This window comes from Saccopteryx leptura, chromosome 3 (assembly GCF_036850995.1).
Source record: "Saccopteryx leptura isolate mSacLep1 chromosome 3, mSacLep1_pri_phased_curated, whole genome shotgun sequence".
In the NCBI taxonomy this organism is placed as follows: Eukaryota; Metazoa; Chordata; class Mammalia; order Chiroptera; family Emballonuridae; genus Saccopteryx; species Saccopteryx leptura.
This window is the reverse complement of record NC_089505.1, coordinates 293,590,959-293,610,675: the sequence shown is the minus strand read 5'-3', so window position 1 is coordinate 293,610,675 and position 19,717 is coordinate 293,590,959. Positions and strand designations below refer to the sequence as shown.

Below are 19,717 nucleotides of genomic sequence, written 5' to 3'. Positions count from 1 at the left end.
ATGGTTCTTAAGATTTTTTGTAAAAGTCCTTATAGCATATATTAATGAACCTTTTTTCCTTTACCTAAGATCTTAAAGTTTTTCATACAACTTAAGGATTTATTCTTTTAACATCTTTAGTCTTTTAAATCAGACCTGAATTGCTCTTTAACTTTACTTTTCCATTTGCTAAAATGCTGTAAGGCTTATCTTATTCTTTCTAATTACTTATGATTTTTTAAAATAAAAATGCCTGTTTTGTTTGATACATTTTTGATCTGCTTGGTTCAGATCTTTCTGTCTTTCCAGAAGTTGTGTATTCTACCTTTTCTATGCTTTAATAACTTGAGAGAAGTTAGAAGCCCATAAAGTTGTGTTTTTTCTTTCTTAGATCTAGGACTTTTCTTCATTAAATATTTATAGAGTTTAAGGAAGAAACAAGAAATAGAGTGCACAGTTAAGAACCCCCACCCCACACCCACCATAACAAGTGCCCAGCAGATGCCCACAGCAAACTGCATTTGCAGTTGTCTAGATCATTGGCCTGCTTCAAATTTATAAGGCTAATTTATTCCTGTGCTTGAGGCTCTGACATTTTGTTCTCAAAAATTCATATTTTCACATATCCCTTTTCCTGATGTATTTGGGGTAAGGGTGGAGGATTAATTGATTTGAAAGATTTTCTTCTGTATTGGAAGATACTACCTTTTCAGCCTTTGTGGTACAATATGAGTTGTTACAGCTGTCCACAGCCTTAAATAAAGGCTGCAATTGACTCAGCGTAAAACATTTGTGTTTTCCGTGAAAATCCCTCTGTACCTTCCCAGGGAGACCCTAACCCTCTTCATGTTTCAATCCCAGTGAACCTCAGCTTCACACCTTCCCTTCCTCAGGAATAATCTTGGTCAGGTAGTACCCTCCAAAAGCCCTTGCTCAGACAGCCTCTAATGTAGTATCTCAGCACATTTGTGGATTTAAGCCCTCATTTTTGGCTCAGTTCACATTCAGTTATGTGTTCAGATTACATGAACACCATTCTGAATTATGGAAGTTCTTTCATTGGCTCTGCAGATACCTGTGGTATTTTTAGCTTTCTTTATTGTCACCAGCATTAGATACTGATATCTGAGATATAGTTCTTCCTCTCATCCCCACTATTTCTTAAATTGCAAAGGAAACATTCTTCTATTGTCAAAGATAAAGCTGGACACACTAGTTAAGTGGTCAGGACAGACTGTAGTCGGTACTATTCTGCTTCATTAAGGAGGGGCATCCAGCTTGAACTGAACGGAACTTCAGTTTGTACAGAACTTACTGGGCATTTCAAAGGGAAAACAAAGGAGTGGAGAGGGGCAGATGGAATTAGGTCCAGTCAGGAAAGTGAAAGCTCAGAAAGGGTTGATGGTATAAAGGTGATTCAGCCAGCTTTGCCTTTGTCCTCCAGAGTTCTGTCCTCCCACAGAAACGGGAGATGGAGGCCCTGGCCTTCCCGATGACAGCATTTCAGAGGGGTGTGGCTTTTGGGTCCTTGAGAAGGACACCTGGGTACAAATTCATCTCGGGGCAGAGGAGGGTTCACCCTTGCAATCAGCCATTTGTAGTAAAGCTCTAAGAAAGGGTGATCAGGCCTGTCATGGGTGTGGGCTGAACAAGCAGGCAATGCTTGAGTGTCCCTGAGCTTTTCTCCAGGCAGGCACTGGTAGTGCAGCTAGGGTCATTGCAGGGATGCCCACAGCTGGAAACTGTTAGAACCTGCAAGTATTTGTTCACAGCTCTGAACGTTAGAGGAGCCTGCGTAGACCTGAGTAAAGAAGAGAATCTTTGTCACTCTGTGCACGGGTGAAAAGTGTAAGTTGTAGCCAGGTCCCATGTTGGCATATGTGCAGAACTGTATGTTCTGTTTCAGCTTTGAGACTGACAGGGAGCCACTTCAGACACTCCCAAAAGGAGACAGATGGCTGCCACTCAAACACTGGTATACCCTGAGTTTTTTATGGTGTTGGTAGAACAAAGAACTTAGCTTTTGTCAAAGAAAGCATTTTGAAGTCTATTAAGTTCACTTATATTTGAACATATTCACTTACATTGAATGGTAAGGAAACAGCAGAAAGAGGTGTCTATTATATTGGAGGACAGAGCATATCTAATTTTATTTAAAAATTTGCTTTATCCTTATTTACTGAGCTGATGCTAGTTATTTAGTTCACTACATCTTACGTTCTCTTTTTAAAAATTTCTATCAACACAAACTAAAATATTTTAAATCTGAGGTTTAGAACAAGCAGTATTTTTATTTCTGGTGATATAAGTGCATTTGCATTCTTTAGAAAGGTTTTCAGGATTGAAATTATTAGGTCAAAGGGAATGGGCAGCTGTCGGCCTCTGCTGTGCCTGGCTGGCCTTCCCGAAAGACCATCCTTCTCTGTTCGCCGGCAGCATTGGAGAGTGCCACACTGACAGATAAAAGCGGGGAAGACTTTGTCATCAAATTCAGTATTAATAGCGTCAGATGTTTGTGGTCATTTATCTCTCATTATTCTTGATTATCTTATTCTTTGCATGTTTTTCTGTTGGTTTGTTCTTTTTTCTCACTAGTTTATCAGGGCTCTTTTTTCCTCCCAGTTAATCATTTGCCTTTTTATTTTTTATTCTCAGTTTTTATTTATAGAAGTTTAATATCTTTATCATAAAAGTTAATCTTTCATTGTTTTTATGCTCAGAAAATCTTTTCCAATACTGTATTTTATTGTTTTCTATTTTCTTCTTGCACATTGATTATTTTGTTTTTACTCCAAATTCTTTTATAAATTCTGAACTGTGTCGTGTTGCCTGGCAGGCATGGGAACCTAACTGTCTGTGAGTTGGTGCACGCCGACCCACAGGGTGATGCTCTAGGAAGACCTGGAGGCAGAAAGCCGGCTTTTTTTCTTGGGACTGTTGCTTTCAGGATCTGTGGTTTCTTCTCTCGTTTTGTGTCTGAATCTGTCATTATACTTATGTGTGTGTCAGCCAGGCCCTAGAGTGGCCCCTGGCATTCATTCCTCTTTCTGGTGCTAGTCCTTTGTGTGCTCTGAAGGCAAGTAGAATATGGCAGTGATGGCACGTGGCCTCCAGGGCTTGGTCCTGGAAGACAGTCCAGCTTCTGCCTGGGTCTCTTGGGCTACTATTGAGTGGGAGACAGGCACCCTACTGAAGACTGCGGAGAAGCTGGACGTTGAGGACAGGGCCTCCCAGCTGCTTCAGCACCAACCTGACAGCTCTGGGTGTAGATTTCTGGCCCCTCCCAAATTCCTGGAGCACAGATACTGAGCAGCAATATGTGGTTATTGTTATTTAAGGACTAAATGTTAGGGTAATTTGTTACTTAGCAGTAGACAATAGTGTATGCAAGCAGTTTTTAAAAATAAGTTTGGAATGTGACTGAGTAAATCTGCATGGGTGAAATGCCTTAAAAACAAATATTTTTGAAGCTCTTTTGTTTTCTGTGGGGACAGAAAGTGTGTTTGTTTTCAACAAATCCATGATTTTAGGATACATGATCTGGTTTTATGCCTGGATCCTTGGAGACTCAGATTGTCCTCTTGAAGCTGAGGAAGAGTGTCTGTCTGGGAGGCAGGTAGAGCAGCTTCTGCCCTCTGGTTCCTGATGGTTAGTTAGCTCTGTCTTATGACAGGACGGAGGTGTGTCCCCTGACTGAGGGTCAGGCTCTCTCCACTGTGCTGCAAGCAGCAGTTTAGAGGGGAGGTAGGACCTGCCCCCCCCCCATTCTGGTGTTGAGTCCGTGGGAAGAAATGAGTGGGGAATGAGTGGCGGAAGCCCACACTAGGCTGGGCAGGGTTCACGCCGCTTCCCCAGGTGCACACCTGCACAGGAGGCCTCGCCCGTCCCGTGGATGACGATGTCTGAGTGGGCTTGTTTACACTATAGTAGAATTCCCATATACACATGTGGGTGGGAATTATTCATGTGATAGTCTCCCAATTTTATGATTCAAAAATGTTAGACCCCATGTTCCATGTTCAGAATTGTGAGGGATTGGATGATGGAAACATCCCCATGCCTGCAGAGCAGTCAGGACCTGGACAGAGCAAGTTTTTGTAGCGCTGATGATTTTTGCAGAGGCCAGGGTGGTCTCCCAGGTTCCCCTTTTTTAAAAAGAAAACGTTATAAACTAGAGTTAGAATTGTGAACACTGCTTATAGCAGCTATCAGAATACTGAGCTTTTGGCTGACAGCCAGGTAATGGAGCTGAGCTTGGCCCTGGGGGTGCCCTCAAACCACTAGCAGAGTTAGAAACAGACCCTGATTGCTTAGGCCCAAAGATCACTCTTAGACAGATGTCTGAGAATGCACTCACCATCGTAGATTACCCTTTTCTGTGAAGTCCAGAGAGCGAACGTGGTGCTTTGCAGGCTGCTTGGTCTTGTTGCACCCACTCCGCTCTGCCACAGTGGCAGGGGAGTGGCCACAGAAAACATGTGAGTGAGTGGCTGTTCTGAGAACAGGCAGGGGGCAGATTTGTCCAGGGGACCATGGTTTCCTGACCCCTGGAGTAGAGGGTGGTGTGGAGGAGATAATTTGAGATAATTGCTTAAATTTTTGAACATTGATGAAAAGTGTGAATCTGTAGATCCGTAATATCCCACGCAAGGTCAGAAAGAGAAAGCCATGCCTAGACACGTCCTAGGTGAAGTGCATGACACCAAGGACAAAAAAGCAGCTCTAGAGAAAAACAGGGATTTGCAGAGATTTATAAGTTAGAATCACTATTAGGAGAAAATAGTGGGAAAATATCTTCCAAGAGTTGAGAGAAGGTCATTATCAATGTTAAATTGCATGCCTAGCAGATCTCTGGAAATGCAGGCATTTATAGATTAAAATCAGAGAATTTATCACTAGAGTGCTGCACTAAAGGGATTTGGAAAGGCTGTTCTTTAAGAAACTGTGCAAGCAGCTAAATATTTTAGGAACAAGAAGCTAAATCTCCACATTGCAGATACTTGAAGTGGAGGGAGATGACAAGAGTGGAATAGAATGGAGTCAGTGTAGCTTTCTTCAGACAGATATTGTTAGTCTAGACAGCTAGAACACCTGCTTTTGTATTTTCCCTCCTTTCTCTAATTGTTCCTACTGTTGTTTTTGTTTTGTGATGTGGCATAGAAATGAGGTTTGTGGTGGCGCAAATGTTTGAGGTGGGTATTTTGTCGAGTTTTCTTCTTCTTACATGGTTTACATATTCTGTGGGATGAAAATTGAAGTGAAATGACCTTGAATTTAGGTAAGAACTTAATACCCTAATTATAGGAATGAAATATTTGGCATTACATAGAAAAGAGGTCACAGTCTCACCATTTATTGAGTGCTTTCTTTGTCACATGTGGGCTCCAAGCGTTGTGTGGTGTTGCATTTGAACCTATGGCAGTCTCTTTGGTTTAATGTTCTTATTATCTCCATTTTATGTTGAGGAAGAGGATTCTCAAAATAGTTTGACTACTGAAAGTCCAGGTAGAAGTAGCAGAGCCAGAAGTAGTAACCCACTTGTCTGACTGATGCAGAACTTGGCCTCAAGCACAGGTCTTCAGTGGTTCCCTGGGCTGAAGAAGCCTGTTCAGGTGATGGCTGCACTTGTCGTCTGGGTAAATTTATGTCTCTGAGGTTTATGCTGTGCAGAGGGGCAGCTGAAATGCCACTGGAAGCGTATGGTGGGGTGAGGAAGGTGTGGAGGGGAGCAGCCCTGGTGCAGCAAGAGCCTACTGATGAAAATGCAAAGGATTCCTCCCACCTGTGTCCAAGTGCTGACTTAGAGTCATTCTTCATATGTAGTTTTGATTTCTAAAGCATTTTTGTATGTGGTAAAAGCTTTTAAATTAGGATTTTTTTTTTCTAGTGGAAAGAGTGAAAGAACAATTAAAACTTTCCTTGGAAAACAAAAATGGCATAGTGCAAACTGGCGAATTAACTGTTGTGCTGGACGGATTGGTGATTGAGCCAGAAAACCTAACGAGCTGCAGCTCACCTCCAACCAGTAAGCTAACTGTGTGTTTTTAAAATTTAGGGGAAAATCAGCAGGAAGTATGTAAAAACCTAGTTTCTTTCTTTCTTGTTGTTCAGTAGAAATACAGCAAAATGGTGATGCCTTACATGAGAACGGAGAGCCTTCAGCCAGGACAACGACCAGGTAGAATGTCGTGGTTTAGTGTTTGTGGCCAAGTAATGTTACATTGCCCATCGGTGAAGTTTAATTTTAACCTTAGAGTTTGCCATAGAATTTAAAATGTCTTTTTTTTTTTTTTTTTGTATTTTTCTGAAGCTGGAAACGGGGAGAGACAGTCAGACAGACTCCCGCATGCGCCCGACCGGGATCCACCCGGCACGCCCACCAGGGGGCGACGATCTGCCCACCAGGGGCGACGCTCTGCCCACCAGGGGGGTGATGCTCTGCCCCTCCGAGGCGTCACTCTGCGGCTACCAGAGCCACTCTAGCACTTGGGGCAGGGGCCAAGGAGCCATCCCCAGCGCCCGGGCCATCTTTGCTCCAATGGAGCCTTGGCTGCGGGAGGGGAACAGAGAGACAGAGAGGAAGGAAGGGGGGGGGGTGTGGAGAAGCAAATGGGCGCTTCTCCTATGTGCCCTGGCCGGGAATCGAACCCGGGTCCCCCACACGCCAGGCCGACACTCTACCGCTGAGCCAACCGGCCAGGGTCTAAAATGTCATTTTGATTGAATTCCTGACATAGTAGTTAAAAAGAACCAGCTCTATTGAAATATAATACACATCTCATAAACTTCACCCTCTTAAGGGACACTTCAGTGGTTTTTAGTGGAATTGCAGAGTTGTGCACCCTTCCCTACCATCTGATTTCAGAACACCTATCACCCTCAAAATGAAACACTGTCGGCCCTGGACAGTTGGCTCAGTGGTAGAGCGTCAGCCTGGCGTGCAGGAGTCCCGGGTTTGATTCCCGGCCAGGGCACACAGGAGAAGCGCCCATCTGCTTCTCCACCCCTCCTCCTCTCCTTCCTCTCTTTCTCTTCCCCTCCCACAGCCAAGGCTCCATTGGAGCAAAGTTGGCCCGAGCGCTGAGGATGGCTCTGTGGCCTCTGCCTCAGGCGCTAGAGTGGCTCTGGTTGCAACAGCAACGCCCCAGATGGGCAGAGCATCGCCCCCTGGTGGGCATGTTTGTTTTGAAATACAATTTTAGATGTCTGAGGGAGCTTGACTCACCACCAGTCTGAAACCTAGTTCTGCTTGTTGTGTAGTACCGCTTTGCATCAAAGATCTGTTCTGCAGCCCAGGAGAGCTGTAGGCGGGCTCTGAGACTTCTTGCTTGGCAGCTGGGGCAGGGTATACATGTTGGAATCACTTGTGAGCCCTTGTCAGACTTTGCCTGCCTGTATTACCTCTATACACCCTGCCCACACACACAGGTGACAAGGGAAAGGGGCATGGCACTCCTTCCTTCATCAGGACTACGGGTGCCTGTGTGGTACTGGATGCTAGTCCCAGCGCCAATCATGCCAGCCTGAAAGTTCCCAAGGAACTTTCATTCTGGTGGATAGTGAACTAGTGAGGAGATAAATTAGCCTGATCCAATTGACACAGAACAAGGTGACAGGATGGGAGCAAGCCTGTTTTAAAGAGAGAGGCCTGGAATTCATCTCTGAGGAAGTGCCATTGAGCTAAAATAATGAACTATTGATGGAGAGTTGTGAAAGAAGAGCATTTGGGCAGAGGAAATGGCAGTGCTGGGACTCCATGTTTATTCCTGGTTAGTTTATGCTCTGCGAGTTCTTCCACTCCAGCATCTAAGTTCACTGTTTGTTGGTCTTGTAGTCCTTATGACTGTACTATCTGGCATATAATAATTCGTAATAAGCATTTGAAGACTTCAGCATGCTTTTTATATTTAGTAAAGTTAAAGTTAATACAGTGTATCTGCTGTGATGAGGTGAGTGAGGAGAGGAGAAGCTTGGAGAATAGATCTGAGAGCTAGACAGGGTCGAGAGCTGATTCTGAAAAGCTGTGTTGATGATTGGTAAGAAGTCTAGATCTTATTCCAGGCACAGTGTATAAAAAGGGTACTGTCTGATTTATATTTAAGAACAAAGCAGAACAAAACATGAGTCTTCTTTGTGGAAAGCAGACAGAGTGGCCTGTGCCCTGGAGGAGCCCTCAGCTGCTCTTCCATGGCACCACCCTGCTCCCTTGCCCACTGCCCATGGGATGTAAGTGTTTGGTTTTGTAGTTGTGGTTCTTGTTTATTTGCTATAGTGAATTTGTACATTATACATTCTAACTCCGTGGTGTAACGTTAGCTTTTCTGATCATGCATTCGTAATTTTAGTGTTTAGTAATAATAATTTATAGTAAACATTTGAAGACTTCCAGTGTACAATAAAATTACAATAGTTTGAGATTGATTTTTGTTTCACAAGCATTTTGAAGATACATTCAAAGCATTTAAAATAAAGGTTAATAATATTTAAAATGAACAGTTTGAATATTATTTTGAGGAACTGAATTTATTTTGATTTAGTGTAGTTGTCAGTATAGATTTATCTACCAGTATGGGATACACTTAGAACTGAAAATAATTTAAATTTTCATGTAAAAAAGAATGTCATATATTTATTATTTTCTGCATCTATCATTTTGCTTGAATGTTAAGAACCTATTAATTTCTTATGAAAATTCTGATGAAAAGCTATTTTATTGAACCCATTGAAGTAAGGCATCTTTTTTTTTTTTTTAAAGGCTGTCTGCTGAAGGCTCAAATGGAGTAGATAACCACATAGCCATTGCCACTGTGGTGCAGAACTCCTGCTGCCCGCACGTGGTCAATGGAGACAGTGCACCTTCATTTCCGCCTCAGAGTGCCACCAGACCCCAAGACACGCCAGCCCCCAAACCGCTCCCATCTGAGCCTGCCACTGACACCGGTAAGCACAGCTGTCCCGGAAACATGCACACGGAGACTACGTGATGTTATGTGTCTGTGCCCACATTCTCCTTACTGGGCAGTCCTCCTTAGTCCTCAGTTCCATGGTAGGAATTTTTAAATTATAATGCCTGGATTTTTTGGTAATAATTTTTAATTTTCTAGATTATTTAGGAAAATGTGCTAAAAATACATTAGTTTAGAGATCACAATACATTCCTTTTTTTTTCTTCTTTTTCCAAGTGACAGGAGGGGAGATACTATTTTATTTATAATAGGGACTATATTTCCGGAACTCCATTGATTTCTCAGTAATGAATGGTTTCTTTAGCCTATCTTTACATGAACAGCTATTTCTTCTTGGCATGTGACTTAGTAGAAAAATGTATGTAAGCTGATATAGCTCTCAGAGTTTATATTTTCCACAAGTTCTCTGTTATAGATATTAGATCTATATATATGTTATCTATTATAGAGTAAGATTTCCTCTGACCCTGTTTTTCAGTGGAAGAATCTGTAAATTTCATGAATTATTTTCTGTGTAATCTTCATATATTAATTCTTTTCACACGAATCTCTTGACACTCAAACATTTTAGGACTTGCTTAAGGTGACTGCCATGTATGCAGAGGCTGGTCCTGGTCTCTTGACTCAGAGACTGTGTTCTCTCCTGTGTTTTCTGTTTCTAGAGAAGTGCTCAAAGTAGAAGCATGTGGAGAAGCAGTCAGTGATTAAATTAAAAAGAATGCAGATAAGACTAGTTGCATTTACACTCAGGGTTGGGGGTATATACCGTGTATTATCCTGAAAGTTTTTGTAAACATGGGAACTGGCTCGAATTTTTAAAATAATTTAGTTGGTTTATATTAATGCTGCCCCGTTTTTCAAAAAAATAAATAAAAATGAACTTAAAGATCCTAAGTACCAGAATAGGTTGAACTTCTTAGTCAATAATTTAAGGTGGCTGGAAAATGAAGAGGAGATGAATATAACCAGGGTAAAGGTTTGAGCAAATGCATGTGTTTTCTGATTCTGCCCACTTTGTAGTAAGAACATTGTCTCAGATTTCTGTTAACAAAGCAGGAAAAGAAACATCATCATAGGTTATGCAGAACTGTCTTTAAATTAAGATCAGATCACTTAAAACAACTACTATTCCTGAGATTCCAACTTTTATGGATCTGTGTGGAAAGATACCACCACGTGAACAGCATTGTCAAGAATTCCAGAATTAAATACAAGAGTTTCCCAGAACTCTGCCATATATTATCCATCCTAAATTAAATATTACTTTTTTTTATTTAAAGATTTTATTTATTGAGTTTACAGTGGAGGGGAGAGGAACAAGTATCAACTTATAGTTGCTTCACTTTAGTTCATTTTTCTTGTTTTTTTGTTTGTTTTTAACTTTGGCAAGTATTTTTATTAATTAATTTTAATGGGGTGACATTGATAAATCAGAGTACATATGTTCAGAGAAAACATCTCTAGGTTATTTTGACATTTGATTATGCTGCATTCCCATCACCCAAAGTCCAATTGTCTTCCGTCACCTTCTAACTGGTTTTCTTTGTGCCCCTCCCCTCCCCTCTCCCAACCCCCTCCCTCTCCTCCCCCTCACCCTGTAACTCCCACACTCCTGTCCATATCTCTGAGTCTCATTTTTATGTCCCACCTGTGTATGGAATCATATAGTTCTTATTTTTTTCTGATTTAATTACTTCACTCAGTATAATGTTATCAAGGTTCATCCATGTTGTAAATGATCCGATGTCATCCTTTCTTATGACTGAGTAGTATCCCATAGTATATATGTACCAAAGTTTTTAATCCACTTGTCCTCTGACGGACACTTGGGCTGTTTCCAGATCTTCACTTCACTTGTGAACAATGCTGCTATAAACTTGGGTGTGCATTTCTTCTTTTCAAAAAGTGCTATGTTGTTCTTGGGGTATATTTCTAAAAGTGGTATAGCTGGGTCAAAAGGCAATTCGATTTTTAATTTCTTGAGGAATCTCCATACTGTTTTCCACAGAGGCTGCACCAGTCTGCATTCCCACCAGTAGTGCTGGAGGGTCCCTTTTCTCCACATCCTCGCCAGCACTTATTCTGTGTTGTTTTGTTGATGAGTGCCATTCTGACTGGTATGAGGTGATATCTCATTATGGTTTTAATTTGCATTTCTCTAATGATTAGTGATGTTGAGCATTTTTCCATATGCCTATTGGCCATCTGTATGTCCTCTTTGGAGAAGTGTCTATTCATTTCTTTTGCCCATTTTTTGATTTGATTGTTTGTCTTCCTGGTATTGACTTTTATAAGTTTTTTATAAATTTTGGTTATTAACCCCATATCAGACGTATTGTCAAATATATTCTCCCATTGTGTAGTTTGTCTTTTTATTCTGTTCTTATTGTCTTTAGCTGTGCAAAAGCTTTTCAGTTTGATATAGTTCCATTTGTTTATCCTGTCTTTTATTTTACTTGCCGTGGAGATAAATCGGCAAATATAAATATATTGCTGCGAGAGATGTCAGAGAGCTTACTGCCTATGTTTTCTTCTAAGATGCTTATGGTTTTACGGCTTACATTTAAGTCTTTTATCCATTTTGAGTTGATTTTTGTGAATGGTGTAAGTTGGTGGTCTAGTTTCATTTTTTTGCAGGTAGCTGTCCAATTTTCCCAACACCATTTGTTGAAGAGGCTGTCTTTACTCCAATGTATGCTCTTCTCTCCTTTGTCAAATATCAGTTGTCCATAGAGCTGTGGGTTTATTTCTGGGTTCTCAGTTCTGTTCCATTGATCCATATGCCTGTTCTTATGCCAGCACCAGCCTGTTTTGAGTACAATGGTCTCGTAGTATAACTTGATATCCAGAAGTGTGATACCTCCCACTTTATTCTTCCTTTTCAAGATTGCTGAGGCTATTCGTGTTCTCTTTTGGTTCCATATAAATTTTTGGGATATGTGTTCTATATCTTTGAAGTATGTCATTAATATTTTAATCGGTATTGCATTGAACTTATAAATTGCTTTGGGTAATATAGACATTTTAATGATGTTTATTCTTCCTAACCATGAGCACAGTATATGCTTCCATTTGTTTGTATCTTCCTTGATTTCTTTTATCAATGTTTTATAATTTTCCAAGTATTAGTCTTTAATCTCCCTGGTTAAATTTATTTCTAGGTACTTTATTTTTTTGGTACAATGGTGAAGGGGATTGCTTCCTTAATTTCTCTTTCTGACAGTTCATTGTTGGTATATAAAAATGCCTCTGATTTCTGAGTATTAATTTTATATCCTGCCACCTTGCTGAATTCATTTATCAGGTCCAGTAATTTTTTGACTGAGACTTTAGGGTTTTCTATATACAATATCATATCATCTGCAAATAATGATAGTTTTACTCTTTTCCAATATTTGGATGCCTTTTATTTCTTCTTCTTGTCTGATTGCTGTGGCTAGGACTTCCAGAAGAACTATGTTGAATAAGAGTGGTGAAAGGGGGCACCCCTGCCTTGTTCCTGATCTTAAGGGGATTGCTTTTCATTGTTGCCCATTGAGTATGATGTAGGCTGTGGGTTTGTCATAGATGGCTTTTACCATGTTGAGGTATGTTCCCTGTATTCCCACTTTGTTGACAGTTTTGATCATGAATGGGTGCTGGATTTTATCAAATGCTTTTTCTGCATCTATTGAGATTATCATTTGGTTTTTCTCCTTTTTGTTATGTGATGAAACACATTGATTGATTTGCAAATATTGTACCAGCCTTGCCTCCCAAGAATAAATCCCACTTGATCATTGTGTATGATTTTTTTCATATATTGCTGAATCTGGTTTGCTAATATTTTGTTGAGGATTTTAGCATCTAAATTCATCAGGGATATTGGCCTATAATTTTCTTTCTTTGTGTTGTCTTTGCCTGGTTTTAGAATCAGAATTATGCTTGCCTCATAAACGGAGCTTGGAAGTCTTCCATCCTCTTGAATTTTTTGAAATAGCTTGAGAAGGATAGGAGTTAGTTCTTCTTTGAATATTTGGTAGAATTTACTTGTGAAGCCATCAGACCCAGAACTTTTCTTTTTTGGGAGGTTTTTGATAACCGTTTCGATCTCATTTGTTGTAATTGGTCTGTTTAGGTTTTCTCATTCTTCCAGATTAATTTTTGGAAGATTATATGTTTCAAGGAATTTGTCCATTTCATCTAGGTTGTCTAGTTTTTTGGCATATAGTTCTTCACAGTATTTCCTTACAATATTTTGTATTTCTGTTGTGTCAGTTGTTATTTCTCCACTCTCATTTCTAATTTTATTTATTTGAGTCCTCTCTCTTTTTTCTCTTGGTGAGTCTGGTTAAAAGTTCATCAATCTTGTTTACCTTTTCATAGAACCAGCTCCTGGTTTTATTGATCCTCTATATTGTTTCTTCAGCCTCTATGTCATTTATTTCTGCTCTGATCTTTATTATTTTCTTCCTTCTACTACCACTGGGCTTTACTTGCTGTTCTTTTTCTAGTTCTTTTAGAAGCAGGGTCAAGTTGTTTATTTGAGCTTTTCCTAGCTTTTTAAGGTATGCCTGTAATGCTATGAACTTCCCTCTCAGGACTGCTTTTGCTGTGTCCCATAAATTTTGAGTTGATGTATGCTCATTATTGTTAGTTTCTAGGAATTTTTTTTATTTCTTCTTTGGTCTCATTGTTAACCCATTCGTTATTTAATAACATGCTATTTAGTTTCCAAGTGTTTGAGTATTTTTCAGTTTTTCTGTTGTGGTTGATTTCTAGTTTCATGCCATTGTGATCAGAGAAAGTGCTTGATATGATTTCAATCTTCTTAAATTTGTTGAGACCGCTTTTGTGCCCTAACATGTGTTCTATCCTAGAGAATGTACCATGAGGACTTGAAAAGAATGTGTATTCTGCTGCTTTAGGATGAAAGGTTCTGAAGATATCTATTAAATCGAGTTGATCTAGTATGTCCTTTAAGTCTGCTGTTTCTTTGTTAATTTTCTTTCTTGAGGATCTATCTAGTGATGTTGGGGTATTGAAATCCCCTACTATTACAGTATTGCTGTTGATCTCTCCCTTTAAATCCATCAAAGTCTGCTTTATATATTTAGGTGCTCCTATATTAGGTGCGTAGATGTATAACGGTTATATCTTCCTGTTGAATTGCTCCCTTTATCATTATGTAGTGACCTTCTTTATCTCTTACTATAGCCTTTGTTTTAAAGTCCATTTTGTGTGATATAAGTATTGCTACCCCAACTTTTTTTCATTTCCATTTGCGTGAAATTTTTTTTTTCATCTTTTTGTCTTCAATGTGCATCTTTTGATTTAAGGTGTGTCTCTTGTAGACAGCATATGTATGGGTCCTGTTTTCTTATCCATGCAGCTACCCTGTGTCTTTTGATTGGATTATTTAATCCATTTACATTAAGGTTATTATTGATTTGTAGTTATTTATTGCCATTTTATTCTTTAAAGCTGTATTTCTCTTTTGCTATAGTCTTTTCCCACTTTAATCTGTTTATAACAGGCCCCTTAGCATTTCTTGCAGCAATGGTTTGGTTGTAGTAAATTCCTTGAGTTTTTTTTTGTTTGGAAATCTTTTTATTTCTCTTTCAATTTTAAATGATAGCCTTGCTGGATACAGTAGTCTTGGTTGTAGGCTCTTTTTCTGCATTACTTTGAATATTTCTTGCCATTCCCTTCTGGCCTCAAGTGTTTCTGTTGTGAAGTCGGAAGTCATCCTTATGGGGGTTCCTTTGTAGGTGATAGCCTTTTTTTCTCTAGCAGCTTTTAATATTTTCTCTTTATCACTTAGATTTGGTATTTTAATTATGATGTGTCTTGGTGTGGATTTCTTTGGGTTTCTCTTTAATGGAGTTCTCTGTGCTTCTTGAACTTGTGAGATGTTTTCCTGCCTTAATTGAGGGAAGTTTTCAGCTATGATATGCTTGAACAAAGTCTCTATCCCTTGTTCTTTCTCGTTTTCTTCAGGAACCCCTATGATGCGAATTTTATTTCTCTTCATGTTGTCACAGAGCTCTCTTAGAGATTCCTCAAACTTTTTGAGTCTCTTTTCTTTATTCTGCTCTGCTTTCATGCCTTCATTTATGTTGTCCTCCAACTCGCTGATTTGATTCTCGGCTTCATCTCTCCTGTTTTTAATTCCTTCCATTGTGTTCTTCATTTCTGATATTGTATTTGTCATTTCTGACTGATTCTTTTTTATTATTTCAATGTCCTTTTTTATGTTTGTTATCTCTTTATTTAGGTGTTTGAATGACCATCTATTGTTCTAATATCTTTGAACATCCTAACAATCGTTATTTTAAACTCTGCATCTGGCAATTTGGTTATATCTGACTCATTCAGGTCCTTTTCTGGGGATATCTCTTGATTCATTTGTATTGCATTTCTCTGCCTTTTCATTTTATCTGTGTAAAAGAAGGTTTTGGCCACTGGAGTCCACTGGGTGTGGCCTCTGTGTTCCCTAGGTGTGGTCTTTCTGCAGGCCCGCCTCTCCCTCTACTGTTGCTGCCTAGGGCGTTCGGGTATGGGCGTTGCCGGTGCCTGCCCACTGGGTTATTGCTGTGGTTTCCGCCTGTCTTTCATGGGAGTGGCTGTGATCACTTGCTTGGGTGTGCAAGCCTCGGTGGCCTTGGCCTTGGCCCCGCCCCCCGTGGGTGGCGTTATGCTCAGCCCTGAGGGCAGGGTGAGCACCTTTGCTGAGCTGCGGGTCTTCACTTGATTCCGGGCTTTCGCCCTGCTCCTGCAGGAGGAGCCTGCTCGTGGGACAGCTGCAACCTTTGGCTCTAGTTGTTAATTTATTGCTTATCATATGTGCCTTGACAGGGCAAGCCCAGGGTTTCAAACACGCGACCTCAGCGTTCCAGGTTGACGCTTTATTCACTACGCCACTATAGGTCATGCTAATGTTATTTTTTAATAGTATTCTGAGAAAGTACCTATGGGAAGGACCAAAATTTTATTTTAAAAACACCGACACAGAACCTGACTAGGTGCCGGTTCAATGGATAGAGTGTTGGTCTGGGACTCTGAGGACTTAGGATCAAAATTCAGGTCCCCAGCTTGGGCACGGACTCATCTGGCTTGAGTGCGGGCTCACCAGCTTGAGTGTGAGGATCACCGGCTTGATTATGGGATCAAAGACATGTCCCCAAGGTCCCAGCTGGAACTCCCTGATCAATGCACATATGAGAAAACAATCAATGAACAACTAAGGTGCTGCAACTATGAGTTGATGCTTCTCATCCCTCTTCCTTTCTTCCTGTCTGTCCTTAGCTGTCTCTCTCTCCTTCCAAAAAAAAAAAAAAAAATTAGCACATAGAAAAATGATTTATCTGAGTACCAATAAAGCATGAATCCAGTGCTTTTTGTCCAGAGGGATTTTGAGTTATCAAATATCTATATGAAAAAACAGGTATCTACCCATAAAAATATAAGGTGTACCAGAAAGTTCTGTCCATTTCTATCACAACAAGTTTCAACACATAAGCACATGTTTATTTGGCGCATGTGTGCCTCTCTATTTTTATCACTTAATGTATACATACTGACGTAGCTAATTAACTAAAACAGTTGATTCACATTAGTCTTATGTATGAAGCGATAGTGTACCCATGGCCACTGATAAAAGTTCATTTACGCCACTGTATTGTATATGAATTTCAACAAGGAAGAAATGCTACAGAAGCATGTATAAATTTATTGAAAGTGGTAAAGGTACAGTTTCTGATAGGACATACAGAAGATGGTTCGAAAAATTCGAAACAGGTAATTTCAACCTTTCTGATAAGCCACATTCTGGGTGACTATCTTTGATTGCTGACGATGTTGTTAAGACCATGTTGGAAAAAGATACTTTTCTGACAACATCGGAGATCGCAGAAAGGCTTAATTCAGCTCAGCAAATCATTTCGGATCATATTCAGAAGATATGATTGGTGTGGAAATAAATTGTTTAATAAAGTTTATTGACGGTAAGAAAAATTTGTATTTTGTTTTATTCCAAAAACGGACAGAACTTTCCGGTAGACCTTATATTATATTTTAACAGTGTAACTCCATTACAAACTCTCTAAAGAGTTTGTCAAAAGTAAAAATAATAACCATGTGACTAAACAAAGGAGTGGTTTATTGTTTGGAATGATTTTTGAATTCAGAATGAGATGCACTTGTATTTTTTTTTAATTTTTATTAATTTTTAATTTACAGTGGTACTTTGAGATACGAGTTTAATTCGTTCTGTAACTGAGCTGGTAGGTCAGTCAACTCGTATATCAAACAAATTTCTCCCATTTAAAATAACTGCAATATATTTAATCCATTCCAGCCCTGTGAAACATCCCCAAACCATCCTAAATTATGAAAAAAGACATGTTTTTAATTAAGAAACACACATGTATACTTTACCAATGCATAAAAAAATGTATGAAATAAAAGAAAAAAGTGTTATTTAGTACTGTATTCTTACCTTGGAGACAGACGAGTGCGGCTAACAGAGGTGAATGGCGGAGGAGGAGGGAGGGAGGAAGGGATGCAGGCACTGTAGACATGTAAACTAAAACTGCACTTTCTTAACACTAAATGTAAACTAAAACTGCATTTTCTTTACTTTAAACAAAACTAAAACTGCACTTTTTTTTACTTAAAATGAAACCTCAAAAACTTAATTGTAAAAAAAATGCACTTTCTTAACTTTGAACTTAACCTAAGCTTAACATTACGTATTTTTCATTTAATCATCACCTGTTTTTGCCTTTTTGGCTGCACTTTCACTTGTAGGACTTTTGAATAAAAATCTATCTAAGGAGGTTTGCTTTTGCCTGCCTTTTAAAATGTTACGAAAATGTGACAAATAAGTATCATTAAAAAGTGCTGAAGCACGACCAGTTGAAACTTTTTCTGGGTGTTTCTTTTCAATGAAACTTGAAAGCTTCTCCCACATTGCTAGCATGTCTTTAATTTCACTTGTATAAATCACTTTCTCCGGCTCTACCTCCTCCTCACTACTAATCTCTTGCAGAAGCTCCATATATTGCATCATCTGTAGCTCCTTCAACTCCACAGTTGAGAGTTCCTCCTCATGTTTCTTGACGAGCTCGTTTACGTCACCCTCATCTACCTCCATCTACCGCCAGACCCATCGACTTTCCAAGGGACACAATCTCCTCCAACGCTTCTACCTCAGTCTCAGTCTCTGGTTTGAATTCTTCGAAGTCCCTGTCTGCAACAACATCAGGCCATAACCTTTACCATGCCGAGTTCAAGGTTCTTCTTGTAACCTCTTGCCATGCCAAGTCAATAATGTGTAAATATATCATGATTTTCTAGTGATCTTTCCAAAACTCTTGAGGGTTAGAATTGTATTCTCAGTCACCTCAAAGCAGCAGCGGAACAAGTGCTTTGTGTAAAGCTTTTTAAAGTTGGAAATGACCTGCTGATCCATAGGTTGCAAGATTGAAGTCATTTTGGGTGGGAGGTAGAGGACTTTCATGAATTTGAACTCATCGAGAATGTCATCTTCAAGACCAGGTGGGTGGGCTGGAGCATTATCAAGAATTAGTAATGCTTTCATCGGGAGTGTATTTTCTTGAAGATATTTCTTCGCTGCAGGACCAAAGACAAGATTTACTTATTCAGTAAAAAAACTGCCGCATAACTCATGGGCTAGCATTGGTGTGCCACATAACCTGCAGTTTTTTTTAAGAATCTTTTGAGTCTTAAAGGCTCGAGGATTTTCGGAATGATACACTAGCAGTGGCTTTACTTTATAGTCACCACTAGCATTTGCATACAGTGCAAGAGTCAGACGGTCCTTCATAGGTTTATGGCCTGGCAGCTTCTTCTCCTCTGCGGTGGTGAAAGTCCTCTGGGACATTTTTTTTCCAAAACAATCCTGTTTCGTCAAGTTGAACACTTGTTGGGGGATGTAGCCTTCCTTTGTGATAAGCGCAGCAAAAAGTGCGATGTACTCCTCAGCTGCCTTAACATCAGCACTCGCAGCTTCACCATGCCTCACCACCGAGAGGATGCCAGATCTCTTCTTGAAATTTTCAAACCAGCCGTGACTTGCCTTAAACGTATCTTCTGCTGCCTCTTTTGAGGTTGACGGTTCTTTCTTCTTCCAGTCGCCATAAATAATACGTGCCTTTTTGCATATTACAGTCTCTGTCACTGTATCTCCTGCCAGCTCTTTCTCTTTCACCCGCACCAGCAGAAGCTTCTCCATTTCTTCATGGATATTTGTCCTTAATGGGGACAGAATTGTAGTTCCTTTTGCTGGATTTGCGCTTTTGATGGCATCCTTTTGTTTAAGGGTGGTACAAATTGTAGATGTATTGCAGTTGTACAGCCTTGCCAATTCAATCATTCGTACACCACACTCATGTTTTTCTATTATATCTTGCTTTACTTCTGTCGACATCATTCTTATATCTTCTCACCACTGTGCTTTACACTCACTTTCTTCAGCCCCATGATAGCACACAAAAAAAGTTAGTAAAAAATGCAGAAATGATGCAAGAACAAGTACAGCGCATGAGATTTGACTTGATTCTGTGGGTAACACGTGAGAAAGAACGAGATGCTGATGTTATGCTGCTGATACTGGACCCGTGCGCCAATGCGCCAACTAGCGGCAGCTTCCCGAATCATGACTTGTATCTCAGAATTTCGCTTGGATCTTGAACAAAAATATGGACTGAGTCGCATCTCCATATCAAATTCGTATCTTGGTCTGCTCATATTTCAAGGTACCACTGCAT

The 19,717-nt window shown here is 39.9% G+C and overlaps 1 protein-coding gene across 7 annotated transcripts in view; it reads left to right on the top strand.

The window, feature by feature from the left end:
* The window catches only part of WWP1 (WW domain containing E3 ubiquitin protein ligase 1), a 104,299-nt gene that overhangs the window by 43,052 nt on the left and 41,530 nt on the right, over window positions 1-19,717 (top strand). For 6 of the 7 annotated variants that reach the window (XM_066378783.1, XM_066378785.1, XM_066378787.1 and 3 more), the window contains 3 exons: window positions 5,867-6,004; window positions 6,091-6,157; window positions 8,735-8,919. In XM_066378783.1, coding sequence (XP_066234880.1) covers window positions 5,867-6,004; window positions 6,091-6,157; window positions 8,735-8,919 — 390 coding nt within the window. The remainder of the gene's footprint in view (window positions 1-5,866; window positions 6,005-6,090; window positions 6,158-8,734; window positions 8,920-19,717) is intronic. The other variant, XM_066378786.1, reaches the window with a different exon arrangement.